Genomic DNA, 16,182 nt, shown 5'->3' with positions numbered 1-16,182 from the left:
CAGCACCCTTCATCTGCCATGCTGGAAGCTGCTGCTTTTTTCCATTATATCAAGTCAGTTATTGGTGCTACTGACTTTTCCTCTTAAATGTTCCTTAAATTTATTATTTTCCTCTTCATTCCTACCATTGCTGCTCTTGTTTTAGGTTTTTATTGTATTTCATTTTTTAATAATCCCAAACTGATTTCCTTTCCTCTGATCTAAACTCCTACTTAAATTTATCATACATATGGTTATATTTAAAATGCACTTCTGACCATCTCACTTTTACATCAGTGGTTTTCCATCATGTGTAGGATAAATTCCTTTCTCTTTGGCATGACATACAAGGATTTCGTATCACATATTAGACATTTCATTAATTGTTGTATTGAACTCAAGCATTCAGTGTGGATACAGTCCCCAAGTAGGTTGCACTACCACTAATATAAATCATGTATCACATAGTGGTGGAGGTACATTCTGAGAAATGTGTCATTAGACACTTTTGTCACTGCACAAATGTCATAGAGTATACTTACACAAACCTAGATAGTATAGCCTACTATACACCTAGGATATATGGTATAGTCTGTAGCTCCTACTCTATATATCTGAGCAACATTACTGTACTGAATACTATAGGCAGTTGTAGCACAATGGTAAGTATCTGCATTTCTAAACATAGAGAAGGTACAGTAAGAAAACTATGAAAGAGAAAAAATGGTACACCTATAAAAGGCACTTGCCATGAATGGAGGTTACAGAACTGGAAGTTGCTCTTGAGTGAGTTGGTTAGTGGGTGGTAAGTGAATGTGAAGGCCTAGAATGTTATTGTACACTACTGTAGACTTTATAAAACTGTACACTTAGGCTACACTGTTTAAAATTTTTTTTTCTTCAATAATAAATTAGCTTACTATAACTTTTTTACTTTATCAACTTTTTAATTTTTTGAAACTTTTTGACTCTTGTAATAATACTTAAAACACATACGTTCTACAACTGTACAAAAGTATTTTTTCTTTTTAATCCTTTTTTCTGTTTTAAAATTTTTAATTTTTTTAACCTTTAAAATTTCTGTGAAAAACTAAGACAAAGACACAAATACACACATTAGCATGAGCCTATAGAGGGTCAGAATCATCCATATCACTGTCTTCTGCTTCTACATCTTGTCCCGCTGGAATGTCTTCAAGGGCAATAACGTGGAGCTGTCATCTCCTAGGAAAACTGCACCTTCTTCTGGAATACCTCCTGAAGGACTTGCCTGAGGCTGTTTTACAGTTAATTTTTTTTTTAATAAGTAGAAGGAGTATACTCTGAAATAATAGATATATAGTATAGTAAATAAATAAACCAATTACATAGTCATTTATCATTATCAAGTATTACGTACTGTACATAACTGAATGTGCTATACTTTTATACACTGGCAGTGCAGTAGGTTTTTTTTTTATACCAGCATTATCTCAAACACATGAATAATGTGTTGCACTGTGATGCTGTGATAGCTATAGTGTCAGTAGGTGAGAGGAATTTTTCAGCTCCCTTATAATCTTAGGGAACCACTGTCATATATGTAGTCTGTTGCCAACCAAACATTGTTATGTGGCTCATGACTGTATATCCCTGCCAGCATGAGAGGTTCTACTTTAACAGGTAGCTTATGAAGATGCGAAGTGGAAGGATGATTTTCCTGCTCCTTTTGAGAAAAAAAAAGTTGAAAAACATTCCTTTGGAGGATCATCTTTTGAGGCAAAAGCCTTACTGTAGTAATCTTTTAGCTCTTTATATTTTACAAGGAGGTTGGGGAGAATGAATATGTAATTTCAAGAAGACTTTTAAAAAATGTCTGTATCAATTATCCCTTAAAAATTTTTATATTACTCATCCTATAATTTATTAATATTAAACATTTACTTTTTTAAAAAAATTAAATGTTTATAGAATATGTGCCACGTCTGAGGCAGGAGAATGTGTTGAACCCAGGGGGCAGAGATTGCAGTGAGCCAAGGTCACACCATAGCACTCCGCCTGGGCAACAAGAGCAAAACTCCATCTCAAAAAAAAATATGTGCCATGTCAGTTGGTATGCTTAGTGCCCTGGAAAATGAACAAGGCAAGATTTCCTATTTTTAAAGAGATCACAGCAAAGTGAATGGTGCAGAAAGATAAACATTGCAACAGAGTGTGATAAAGGCCATGATAGAGTTTATGCCATTCTATTGTGGGAACGCTAGAGGCAGGCTAGCTTCAAGTTCATTGGAAGATCAAGTCTCAAATCTAGGGAACATATCCCTAACTTACTCAGGCTGCTTCATGTTTGGGCCCCATTTGTCTTCCAGTCTACCCTGTAGTCCAGTCTTACTGAACACCTCACTTTCTCCTGAATGTGGTATGACATTTCATGACTTTTGTCTGTCTCAGGTGCTTATTTCTCTTTATTTTGCTTAGCACATTGTTTCTACTCTTCTTTTAAATCCCAGCTCAAATAGTGCTTCCTTCCTGCCTAAGCCAGGAAGTTAGTTGCTCCCTTTCCTGTGCCCACAGTACTTTGCTCATATCCTAATACAAGGTTTATCACAGTGCATTATCTATTTACCTCTCTCTCTCTCCCCCACCCCACCACCCCCATGACACTCACAGCTCTTCAAAGACAAAGATGGTGACTTACGTGTCCTTGTACTATGATACCTAGCTGGCATATTAGTTAAAGCAAAAATACCAAATATCATGAGTCTTAATTAACTTTACTATTATATGTTATATACACTTTTGGTTTATACACTAGTACACTTTTTCATCTTTTTAATACTTAAACCTGCTAGGGATCCTTCACGTTTGTTTAATACAATCCATTTAAATCACAAAGGTCCTATAGCACCTACTATATGCTAGGTATTGTGTTAGGTACTAGGAATGTAAAAATGAGTAAGGTTCATCCCTGCTGGCAGGGGGCTCACAATGAAGGAAAGAAGACAGATAAACAGACATTAGCCACAATTTCTACTCAGTACAAAGTGTGATAGATGCTATGATACTAGGAAGCCCAGGGTGCTTTGGGGTAGCATATGCATGACGGTCATACATAATAAGTATAACTTGCCTAGTTGCTTGGAGTCAGGGAAAGCATCCTAGAGGAACTGCACTTTGAGTTGAATCTTGAGAAAGGAAAGAAGCAGAAAGGGAGCAGCTTGGAAGGATGTGAGAGACCAAGATGCTCTGGGGAAACCACACCTTGTTTATTCTGACCGGACTAAGAATAGGGCTTGAAACAGAGCAGGGAGAGTCTAGACTGGATCTCTAGATAGGGATCACCTTGCATCTGATTGGATCTATCATACTGAAGAGTTTATACTGTTAAACTGAAGATAGTAGAGAGCCACTGAATAATTTTCAACAAGCTTCAATCAAATTTATGTTTGTAATGTTTTGTAGCTTCTGTGCTTCCTTCCCTCCTCCTTTTTTCATATATTGTCATATTCTATCTGATTATTTCCCTTACTTGTCAGTGATGCTTTGGCATTTTCTTTGTCTGCTCAGTTGGAGTGTTCTTTCAAACACTCGATGTCAGGTGTATAACCACTTCTCTCTCCTTCTATGGGAAAGAAGTATTAAATAGACATGCTGTATCAGTTTTGCCAGTATTCTGCGTGTTACTTTACTGCTTAATTTTAAGTTATCTTTCCCCCTTACCAAGGAACTATTCGAAATTTGATTTTGTTTTAATTACCAATGAACTCTTGTCTTGTGGAGACATAAAAGATACTACAATGAGTAACAACAGTCAAAATACCTGCCAAGCCAGAAGTTTACCATCCCTTTGGTGATTTTTTATTTAAAGAAGAACAAGCCAGGCCTGGCAGTTCTGTAGTCCCAGCTACTCAGGAGGCAGAGGTGGAGGATCACTTGAGCCCAGGAGTTTGAGCCCAGCCTTGGGCAACATAATGTCTGCCTACCTGCCTGCCTGTCTGTCTGTCTCTGTCTCTGTCTCTCTGTTTCTCTCTCTCTTTAAAGAAGGACATGAAATTCCTGATAAGCCACAAAGGGTTAATTTCATTAACTCTTGAACACAAGTTAATTATTTAAGTAATATATATGAGACCTTAAGTTGGTTTGTTTTTTAGATGATTTTAGAATAGGTGACCTTTGCAAATTTAACTAGAAATTTGAGATTTGTGTGACAGTATTAATGCCTCACAAAATGTGTTCTCATTATTACTGAGTAAAATCAACTAGCTAGCTGTATAAAATCTAGCTGCAGCCATATACCTTGTTGGACTTAATTTTCTGCATCAGAATAATGTTTGTGTTAGATTATTTCTAAAGTCTTTTTCTGTTTACAGTTTTTGTATCCTTCATCTAATACGTTTTCCAAATTATTTTTCATGTAGTGCACACATGGTCTTCTGAAGAAGCCATGGGTAGCTGTTGTAGCTGTCCAGATAAAGACACTGTCCCAGATAACCATCGGAACAAGTTTAAGGTCAGTAAAACTGGTTGAGTTATATATCTTACTGCCTAGTTGGGTGTTCTTTTATTTCACTTAACATATCTTAGGCCGGGTGCGGTAATTCACGCCTGTAATCCCAGCACTTTGGGAGGCCGAGACGGGCGGATCACGAGGTCAGAAGATCGAGACCATCCTGGCCAACATGGTGCAAACCCGTCTCTACTAAAAATACAAAAAAAATTAGCTGGGCATAGTGGCGGGCACCTGTAGTCTCAGCTACTCGGGAGGCTGAGGCAGGAGAATGGCGTGAACCCGGGAGGCAGAGCTTGCAGTGAGCCGAGATCCGGCCACTGCACTCCAGCCCGGGCGACAGAGCGAGACTCTGTCTCAAAAAAAAAAAAAAAATTCTTATTCCTGGCATTTATTGCCAAACCCTTCTATTTCCCTTTCTTTCCACCCTGTTTTTCTTGATTTAATAAACAATGACAACATTTTCTTACAGTATGGAATTTTTTTTTTAGTTTTCCTTTGGTCCTCTGTATCTAATTAGCCACACTGTTGTGGTAACACTTTTTAAAATGCTGTCTTACAGGGTGCCTTTTCAATCTCTTCACTATCTTTCAGTTATTATTTTAATGTGTGCCTGTGGGATTTCTTAACTGGACTCTACCTCAAGTCACCCTCTGATTCATCCTGTAGTCACCATCAAATTAATCTTCTTTCATCATTTACTAACCTGTTTGCTAAAACTTCTGTGGTGTTATTTTACCTATAGGCTAAATGCTCCTATAGCTGTTTTGTGTCTGATAATATGACCTCGATCTGTTATAAAGCATCTGCTTTATAACAGATCGAGGTCATATTATCAGACACAAAACAGCCTGTAATCCCAGCACTTTGGGAGGTCGAGACGGGCGGATCACGAGGTCAGGAGATCGAGACCATCCTGGATAACACGGTGAAACCCCGTCTCTACTAAAAAATGCAAAAAATCTAGCCGGGCAAGGTGGCGGGCGCCTGTAGTCCCAGCTACTCAGGAGGCTGAGGCAGGAGAATGGCGTAAACCCGGGAGGCAGAGCTTGCAGTGAGCCGAGATCCGGCCACTGCACTCCAGCCTGGGCGACAGAGCAAGACTCCGTCTCAAAAAAAAAAAAAAAAAAAAAAAGAGTAGCCTTGATCACACAAACCTAGGTGTACGTCTGTTACTTTATAAGCTTTGTGACCTTGGGCAGGTTACATTATTACTGTGTCTTAGTTCCATTTTTGTACAGTGTAGTCTAGGATTGTTATGAGGGTTAAATGAGAAAACTACATGTAAAGCTCCTCTCCCACTCCCGGGGAATAGTAACTTCTCCCTAAATGTTATCTACTGCTCTAGTCTTTGGACGTTTTCTGAAGCTCAGCAGTACTAAACCTTTCCTTATATGAACTCTGTGCCAATCTATTTTGGTCTCTTTGAAAGGTACTTTTTTGTTCTGCTTTAACATTGTGTTTTTATGATGTCCCCTTTATCTCCTGACCCACTAGATTTCCCCTCTGATTTTATTTTCTGTGTCTATTTATACTAGTGGTCCAGCTAAAGGCCCTCCTCCTCTTACATGAAGGTGTCTCAACAGCCTTAGACCACATTTCCTGCCTTCTGCAGCCTCTGTTGCATTCATTTGTCAATTAATCATACACTGTTTTGTGTATGATTGACTTTGTGTTTGTATGTTTTGTTTCCCCAGTGGAAATGTAAATTTCTTACAGATCTGAACTGGGTGTTACACTACTACATAGTCCATGCCTGACACACACATTGGTTGATGAATGAACTAACAAATTACAAATAACTAATTAGCAACAATGTGTTTTCCTGACGAATTGATGAAATATTTGCATGACTGTCACCTTCTTTTTTTTTTTTTAAGGTCATTAATGTGGATGATGATGGGAATGAGTTAGGTTCTGGCATAATGGAACTTACAGACACAGAATTGATTTTATACACCCGCAAACGTGACTCAGTAAAATGGCACTACCTCTGCCTGCGACGCTATGGCTATGACTCGAATCTCTTTTCTTTTGAAAGTGGTCGAAGGTGTCAAACTGGACAAGGTAGAATCTTTGTTTTTTTTTTCCAATTATTATATTTGAAATATTGTTCTTTCAGCTATTCTGTATACAAAGATTAATATTTTTCTTACGAAAATCCCAAAATAAACAGATTGTTAAGAAAAGATATAGTATACTATGTATTCATTTATCAAGTGTTTATTAAGCACATTGTCTATGTGAGAAATTTTGGCTCGTGTTACCTTTAAGATTTTTCAGTAAATGATTGGGCCTGCTAAATTTTAGACTAAATGTCTTTATCATTGATTTTTTTACTACCTATTACTTGAATGGCCTTGACAAGTTACAGGACTCCTGTTGAATGTTAAATTTCTTCTCTATAAAAGGGAAATGGTAATACCTATCTTATAATTATTGTAATAATTAAATAAGATAACAATTGGAAAACACCTAGGGACTTTCCAAGGGGCCTGTTACATAGCAAATGATCACCTTGGAGTAGTGAGTTGGGCTCCCCCTGCTGTTTAGAAACAGACGAGCCTTAAGTGTGCAGGTCTTGATTTCATCAGCTTTGTTTTGGGCCATCTCCCTTAGACAAATGACAATTATTCTGTGAACTTTTGGCAGGGGCTTGTTTTGAAACAGGGAATAACCATTAGTTTATCAGATATTTATTTTAAAGGGATTTCTTACTCTTGGCGCATAGAATGCTTACATTACAATTCTGCTCTTTGTCAAGTGTTCCCATAGTTTTTCCAAAGGTATGTTAACTATTTTTCCCTTTTGGTTTATATTTGTAGGAATCTTTGCCTTTAAGTGTGCCCGTGCAGAAGAATTATTTAACATGTTGCAAGAGATTATGCAAAATAATAGTATAAATGTGGTGGAAGAGCCAGTTGTAGAAAGGAATAATCATCAGACAGAATTGGAAGTCCCTAGAACACCTCGAACACCTACAAGTAGGTACCCATTTTCCCTCTCACATTTTGAATAACAGACATTTAGTTGTAAGATACAGATTATGGCTATTTAGTCAATAACACACTATAAATCACCGTTGGATAACAGAAGTATACTAGTTGTCAGTTTTTAAAAACAGCTGTAGGCCAGGCACGGTGGTTCACGCCTGTAATCCCAGCACTTTGGGAGGCTGAGGTGGGCGGATCACGAGGTCAGGAGATCGAGACCATCCTGGCTAACACAGTGAAACCCCGTCTCTACTAAAAAAATACAAAAAAATTAGCTGGGCATGGCGACGGATGCCTGTAGTCCCAGCTACTCGGGAGGCTGAGGCAGGAGAATGGCATGAACCCAAGAGGTGGAGCTTGCAGTGAGCCGAGATCGCGCCACTGCACTCCAGCCTGGGCGACAGAGTGAGACTCTATCTCAAAAAAAAAAAAAAAAGCTGTAGTTCTATGTACTTCAAATATTTTTAAAATGAAAACATGCAGTATTTCATATTATCTGAAATATGGAGTGGGAGTAATACTATTTGTGCTCTGATTTCTGCTGTCTTGGCAGAAAGACCTCTTATAATCCTCTCAGTACAGATTCGATTCTTAATCATTTTTATTCTCTCTGCCCCCGCCCCCCTTTTCCTTAAACCAATAAACAAAAACTCAGCTCCAGGATTTGCTGCTCAGAGCTTACCTAATGGATATCCCCGATATCCCTCATTTGGAGATGCTTCATCCCATCCTTCAAGCAGACATCCTTCTGTGGGAAGTGCTCGCCTGCCTTCAGTAGGGGAAGAATCTACACATCCTTTGCTTGTGGCTGAGGAACAAGTAAGCATATGCTACAGTGTAACAGCAATAATGATTGTTCAGAGTCAGGGTATCACTGTGCTAAAACTAGACGATTTTATTCAGCTTGAAGTTTATCTGTTTGTAATTTACTTTTGTAGTGAACAATCAGAGGAAATAGCATACATTTGCTGGCTTATGCTCAAATATATGCGGGCGTTCAGGGAAACAGCATTACAGTAGCTTGTGGGTTCACAGAAGAGGCACATCTATAGATTAAGAAAGGCATAACTAATGGTCAGTTCCCATGATAAGAACATCCAATGGATTAAGAGTTTATGCTGCTTTTCATATTTTAGCCGTTATAGTCAGTGAACTACTAGTAGGAAGGTAGATTTTGCTGTTAATGTTACGGAGTTATTTAGTGTTCCCGACTATTCTAGTTTTCATGTGTGGAATGAAGTATCTGGTTGGAACCTCTGTATTAATTAGTTATACTTACGTTTTCTAAACCATGTGTCATATTAAAAAGTTTTTAGTGTTTTTAAAATCAGTTTCTTTGTGTTCTGTACATAATGAGTTCTTATATTATTTACCGTAATTACGTGAGTCTTTATGTGTCGCGCAAGCTGGAGTGCAGTGGCGTGATCTCAGCTCACTGCAATCTCCACCTCCCGGGTTCAAGCAGTTCTTCTGCCTCAGCCTCCCAGGTAGCTGGGATTACAGGCGCAGGCCACCACACCCGGCTAATTGTTTCATATTTTTAGTAGAGACAGGGTTTCACTATGTTGGCCAGGCTGGTTTTGAACTCCTGACCTCAAGTGATCCACCTGCTCTAGCCTCCCAAAGTGTTGAGATTACAGGCGTGAGCCACTGCCCCCGGCCCTTCTAAATATTTTTATATTATCTCCCCAAAATACCATTAAGCTTTTCTAAATAGTGATAATTTCTTACTAGGTGGCATTTATTTTATATCTATGCATTTTACAGAACTCTTATTAAATCTAGTAGAGTTTATCTTATATAGTCAGATCATCAGTAAATAAGGATAAATTTATCGCTTTTCAAAGTTGTTATTTATTTCTGGATCATAGAGCTTTGAGAACCTCTACAACAGCAGCAAAATGATAAGCCCTATTTTGTTCCTGATTTTTATTTTTTGCATAATTATCATGTTTAACAATCAAATATAATGCTGCATGTTATTTTATTTTTTGAGATGAAGCCTCACTCTGTTGCCCAGGCTGATACGTAGTGGTGCAATCTCGGCTCACTGCAGTCTCTGCCTCCCGGGTTCAAGTGATTTGCGTGTCTCGGCCTCCAGAGTAGCTGGGATTACAGGCGCTCACCACCATGCCCAGCTAATTTTTGTATTTTTAGTAGGGACGGGGTTTCACCATGTTGGCCAGGCTGGTCTCGAACTCCTAACCTCAAGTGATCCACCCGCTTCAGTGTCCCAGAGTGCTGGGATTACAGGCATGGGCCACCGCACCCAGCCTGCATGTTATTTTAAAGTCATTATTCTTTTATCAAATTAGGAAGACATTTCTACATTTCTTCTCTCTTTCTACCTTTTTATTAATTAAAAAAAGTTGCAAAAGTTTTGAAGTAAGAGTACATTTGAGAAAGTTAATAAAATTAACTGATGTGGTCAGGCTTTTTTTCAGTTTTGTTTTTTTAAGTAAGTTAACTAATTCACTTTCTGTTTTGTTTTAGGTACATACCTATGTCAACACTACAGGTGTGCAAGAAGAGCGGAAAAACCGCACAAGTGTGCATGTTCCATTGGAGGCGAGGGTTTCTAACGCTGAAAGCAACACACCAAAAGAAGAACCAAGTAGTATTGAGGACAGGGATCCTCAGATTCTTCTTGAACCTGAAGGAGTCAAATTTGTTTTAGGGCCAACCCCTGTTCAAAAGCAATTAATGGAAAAAGAGAAATTGGAGCAACTTGGAAGAGATCAAGTTAGTGGAAGTGGAGCAAATAACACAGAATGGGACACTGGCTATGACAGTGATGAACGAAGAGATGCACCCTCTGTTAACAAACTGGTGTATGAAAATATAAATGGGCTATCTATCCCTAGTGCCTCAGGGGTCAGGAGAGGTCGTCTGACATCCACCAGTACCTCAGATACCCAGAATATCAACAACTCAGCTCAGAGACGAACTGCATTATTAAACTATGAAAATCTACCATCTTTGCCTCCTGTTTGGGAAGCCCGCAAGCTAAGTAGGGATGAAGATGACAATTTAGGACCAAAGACTCCATCTCTAAATGGCTACCATAATAATCTAGATCCAATGCATAACTATGTAAATACAGAGAATGTAACAGTGCCGGCAAGTGCTCACAAAATAGAATATTCAAGGCGTCGGGACTGTACACCTACAGTCTTTAACTTTGATATCAGACGCCCAAGTTTAGAACACAGGCAGCTTAATTACATACAGGTTGACTTGGAAGGTGGCAGTGACTCTGACAACCCTCAGACTCCAAAAACGCCCACGACTCCCCTTCCACAAACCCCTACCAGGCGCACAGAGCTGTATGCCGTGATAGACATCGAGAGAACTGCTGCTATGTCAAATTTGCAGAAAGCACTGCCACGAGATGATGGTACATCTAGGAAAACTAGACACAATAGTACTGATCTGCCCATGTGAGCCTGGAAAGCATTATGTTGTTTGCACCTTTGTGAAGTTTTTAAAAATGAAGATGCAAGTGCTTCATTTTCATTTCTAAATACTAACTCCTTTTATAGACCGATAAAATTTTTTTCTGAGTATTTCATGTGCATCTTTAACTAAAGGGAATTAATGTAGAGCAGGTACTCCTTAAAGAACACTAATTCATTATATACTACTCGTTGTACAGCAGCATTCCTGTTTTCACAGTGCCTATTTAAAATGAGAGTTGAAGTGAATGACATGCTGGTTGATTTTTATCAATATTCTGGACTTAACGCGTATCTTTCATGTCTAAGTCATAGTTGGCTTTTAAAACTTTTTATAAAGCCTCTTGACAATGTGCATTGCTAACAGATAACTATAGGCTTTGAAAGTAATGCTCGTAGATTCAGTGTTCACAGTATGTGGCCTCCAGCATGTAACATGAGGAATCCTTTATTTCATTAATTAAAGGCTTTTTTACTTGAGCCAAAACATATGTAAAGGAAACAAGTACCACACCTCCTCTTATACCAGTCAGCTCCTTTGCCTTCAATGTTACTAGAAAGCAGCCTGTGTCCATGAGTATGGTTTGCTGTTGGTGCACTGAAAGGCAAGAAGGAGACAAGATTTTCTATTTACTCATCTCATGATGTCATTTGAAGGGCATGTCCACATATCTTACTCAGAATTATAATAGGCTCAAGAATCAGTCTCAGGTCACTTTACCCAAAAACATTTGAAAATCTGAACCACAATCTCTTGAAAGTTTTTCTCCTATAGATTATTGACAAAACATTGTTTTCTGGAGGCATTTGTGCCATTAGGTTTCCATTTATCTTCAGTTTTTTCTTCGGTGTTTGGGATGTCTTATTTTGTTGCCTTATGTCCTTTTCAATTTAAAATGTTTGAGATTGTATATAGTTTTGAAATTGCATTATGTGTTCATTGTTGTTTAGTTTGCATTTTTGTCAAATTATGGTTTTGAAGGTTCATTTGGAACTTACTGTTATTCTATAACAGGGTTGCCCTTGTCCAGTATTTATTTATATGCTGTTTACTTTTCAAGTTGATAAAAACATTCTCTCAATTCTAAATTTACTTGTGTCCACAGTTGATCTCTTTAGCAACTGAGAAAAAAAGGAAGATACTTTTAATATGCAAAGTTCCCTCAAGGTGTACCGTGTTTTCTCTGTGGGCACTCTTCCCCAGCACTTTAGCAGTAATTCCCCCAGCTACACGCTGCAGTTGTACTCTGCCCACTCTAGTGTTCCTCAGCTCTGCTGTCCTTTTACTTGTAGCTGGATCTTTGATTATCCTTCGATTTCCATGAAATACTAATATTGTTGCCAGCATAGCAGGTACAGTGGAAGTCTTGTAGCAATGAGATTGTATCATAATTTAGGATTTAAAATGAATTAAAGTTTATATAAACTGAAGAGTCTCCATATGTCAAACTCTTGGAAAATCAAAGATGTTCCAATTTCCTAAACACTAGAGAATATGAGAGAAGGTAGAGTGGAAAAAGGTTAGGTAACCTTGCAAAATATTTTACTATTTTCTCTAAATATGAGGAAGTTTGAGATTATGATCTGGATCTACCAGATATAACTAAGGTTAATTTAGCATGAAAAAGTTTTAGTCATATTAGCATCCAACCTATTCAGTAAATAACCGAATCATAGGACAGTGATGGATTAGGAGAACAGTAGAGTGGGATCATTATAAAGAAAATAAATTATTAAAGGTGTCTTTATCGTTTTCAGTGCCATTTTAGTGTCTTCATTATAAATCAATATCAGTGTATTTTATCATTCTATGTGCATAGCAGAATTTTCTTTTCCCCCTTTTGTTCCCCTGTGAACTTGGTGCTTATTAAAGTGTTCACTGTTCCCTTAAAAGAGAGCAGTGGTATAGGTGTGCAGTTTCCGTGATGCAGGTTCCATTTTTAATACATTGTTCCACTATCCTTTCTTCTGAGTAAATTGCTAATTGTGCCAAATTTATGTAATAGTTTTTGTAATGTGGAATAAGAATTATGATGGAACCAATGCACATAGTTTTTTCTGAAACAACCAGTCAAGGCAGAACATTAATCTCCAAATGAAAGGGCTGATCTATTTATTCATTTTGGAGGTTGGATACTTTATTCTTTCCGTCATCCTTTTCATTGTTTCCTCCGGATTCTAATTAGTTTTTATTTTTTTAGATAACTCCAATATAATCATTACAGTTTATGCTTTAAATACTGTGTGCTTTAAAAATGAAAATGGGACCAATTTGCTAAGAATTTGATTTTAGGTACTATAAGAGTATTAGGAAGATATATACAACTGGTGTTAATTTCTAGATGTCTTCTAGAAATCACTTGTGTTCCTATTTAATAAAAGGTAATTTAGAATACTACTTGTCCTTTGCAGTAGTTTAGTAATGGGCATTAAGCTGTGTCCTGGAAGGATGTACCTATTACTAGGTGCATTTTAGAATGAAATATTAGTATTTTATTAGCATATAATTATGGCCATATATCTCAGATTTTCTGAGGCAGATCTAATTTTAGATAATTCTGTTGGTAGACCATGTGATCCTTCTTTTTGGTTTTGGAAATATAATCATTGTTAATGTTTTCCCTCCAAATAGAATACTGTTTTATCCATATAAATCATAACAGCATCTATCCCATGCCAGGGTTGGAAACTGATATTGGTATTACCTGTGTTTTTTCTTAGTATGTTTTATTTCCCAGTTTCATCTTATTTTAAAAATGAAAATATGGTGCCTTCCCTCCCTCCAGGAAGACTGGCAAATAGTTCCTTTTATTTACTGCTGCTGTGGAGTGATGAGATATGCACTTTACTCTTGAAGATTCAGCAAAAAGCTTTTCACTTCCCAGTATATCCAGAATACATCACATCTGGGACTTAGGAAAATTTGCCAAGCAATCTTTGTTTTTATAGATACTAATGTTGACCCTCTCCACCGTTCAATGTTATAAATAGAACAAGTCAAGCTAGTGTTTGTTAATCTCCTTCCCCTCCCCAAAACTGGGGCACAGCATATAAAAATGTACCTCAATAATGTTCTATTAAAAATGGGACAGGGGCCTTATGTTTTCATAATTTCCCAACAATGTGCCGCCATATTTTTGCCTCAAGGTAAAGGTTTTAACAGATGAAAAAGTACTTCCCAATTCCCCCTGTGCTATTCCTAACCTGTAATGCCCAAATGTTTTGTGCAATGTGTAGTGTGTGTGTATAAATACATATATTCTTGAAGTAGACATACCATCAGAGACATCATTCACAAGTAACTGATGTATTGGCATCTCATTCATATTTCTGATGTGTGAGGTATATGGTACTAATTACCTTTTCCTTGATGTTTGCCAAATTTGAATAAAGGCATTGGTACGAAATTACAGAATGTAAAGAAAATGTTTTTGGCTTGAAAAATTAACAAATATTTTATGACATACCACAGTATACTCTGCCCAAACCAGCCCCCTATCTATCTTTCCTGTTCTTTACATCCCTGTTCCCCATCCCTACTTCCTCATTTTTTGGGGGTATAACACAATTCTTTTGTAGCATCATTATAATTGCAGTTCTATGGCAATTGGACAATTATAATTATAGCATGGAAACAGACTGGTATTAATAGTACAGTAGTCACCAGTGTGCCATATTTGCATTAGTAATGCAAAATATACATTTTATAAAGGACAAACTTTGTGTTATGTTTTATTTTCATTACAGTGTATAATATTGTAAGATTATTGTATGTCCTCATTTGCATTATAAATGTTTTTTTCCTACGTAAAGGCATAAATATAGCAACTTTGTATAAAGGTAGCTTATTAGATTTTTAATTTTTTCTTTTATAAAAAATTGTCTAACAGTGGGACTACCATTGCCAAATTGTATATGAAATATGAATTTTACCCCCATGGTTAATTTCTTTTATAAACATTCCATATTTCTCTAATAAAGGACATAAGTGATACTGTACTATGCATAAATTGTATCTTAATGCTGTTTCAGATCAGCATTTTAAATTTTGGTTTGCATTTTTAATACTGGCAAAACGTAACCACTGTTAATTAAAATAAAACCTTGTATATGTAACAACATAATTTGCCCTCTATCCCTTCCCACCCTTTGTTCTCTATTTCTCCCTATCAGTGCCAACTTCATACATTTTGTAGCATGGCAATAAAATATAACTTTTACACTGAGGCCGAGTGTGGCTTTTTGGAGGAAGTGGGGATGGGACAATTGCCCTCTAGTTGTCTTTTGCATATGACTGTTTTTGCATATAAGCCATGTCATCAGGCATGAAAAGTTCTCTCATATATGATGTAAACATGCTTTTAAGGACAAGTGTGAATGTGCTTTTTAAGCTTAATTTTTGTCAAGACAAATAATTTTTTTATCTTTGGAGAAGTCAGAGTTCTTTACAATCAAACGTTTATTAACTGGAGTACTTAGAATAAGCTAGTAATTGAATTTAGTTCAACAAGGGCTAAGTAACACATTTTTTAAAATCCTTATTTATTGTAGAGTATTATACTGTCCTACAAATTATGTAAAATATGGTTTAATATTAGATGACTTTGGATTTTGCAATGCCTTACTGTTGTCATTCTAGCATAAATATCCATGATGAGGTACTCAAGTTGATACTGGAAGCTGAGCTGATCATACACTGACCTGAAGCATTCATGAAAAGCTGCTTTGTTGAATAAAGTCTGATTGGAGTTCTTTTCATGCTCACTTTCCCCTTACTGCCGAAAGTAGATTGCAATAAAACCCCAATAAAACATGTGGTTGGATATCTACTTAAAGTTTTATTGTATTTATATTTCACATACTACTTGAAACTTCATGACATTTTCTTTCCTAGTCTCATATCAGTGCCTCCGTTTTCAAAATGAACATCATCAAAATGAAATTGTAACTATTTGACAGGCTCTCTCACAGTTTTATCTGTGTGATCATTCCAAATAGTAGTTCTCAGCTCTGGGACTTCAAACCTGTTTTTAGCCACTGAGTGACATTGCAAAGCCTCAGTTGAGTACAGGTCAAGACGGAAATTATTTAAACAATGAAGGAGATGGACATGTCCCAAATGATCGATGTAACTGGCATGATAAAGACACAAAGAAAGGGCATCCAACTCAGCCTAGGGGTGGAGGTTTTCAAGCAAAGCTTCTTGGAGGGGGTGATCCCTGAGGTGTTTTGTTTAAAGTCTTTGTAGCATAGAAAGGATGTCTTAGGG

At 37.2% G+C, this 16,182-nt stretch overlaps 1 protein-coding gene across 8 annotated transcripts in view; it reads left to right on the top strand.

Annotated features, from left to right (window-relative positions):
* Positions 1 to 15,740, top strand: part of FRS2 (fibroblast growth factor receptor substrate 2) — a 111,408-nt gene extending 95,668 nt beyond the window's left edge. For all 8 annotated transcript variants that reach the window (XM_033221306.1, XM_033221309.1, XM_033221308.1 and 5 more), the window contains 5 exons: positions 4,374 to 4,468; positions 6,346 to 6,532; positions 7,291 to 7,449; positions 8,114 to 8,277; positions 9,952 to 15,740. In XM_033221306.1, the coding sequence (XP_033077197.1) occupies positions 4,403 to 4,468; positions 6,346 to 6,532; positions 7,291 to 7,449; positions 8,114 to 8,277; positions 9,952 to 10,902 (1,527 nt within the window). In that variant the 5' untranslated portion in view covers positions 4,374 to 4,402 and the 3' untranslated portion in view covers positions 10,903 to 15,740. The remainder of the gene's footprint in view (positions 1 to 4,373; positions 4,469 to 6,345; positions 6,533 to 7,290; positions 7,450 to 8,113; positions 8,278 to 9,951) is intronic.
* The last annotated feature ends 442 nt before the right edge of the window (positions 15,741 to 16,182 follow it).

Source organism: Trachypithecus francoisi, unplaced genomic scaffold (assembly GCF_009764315.1).
Source record: "Trachypithecus francoisi isolate TF-2019V2 unplaced genomic scaffold, Tfra_2.0 Lachesis_group11, whole genome shotgun sequence".
Classification (NCBI taxonomy): Eukaryota; Metazoa; Chordata; class Mammalia; order Primates; family Cercopithecidae; genus Trachypithecus; species Trachypithecus francoisi.
The sequence above is the reverse complement of the archived record's forward strand: the minus strand, read 5'-3'. Positions and strand labels throughout refer to the sequence as shown.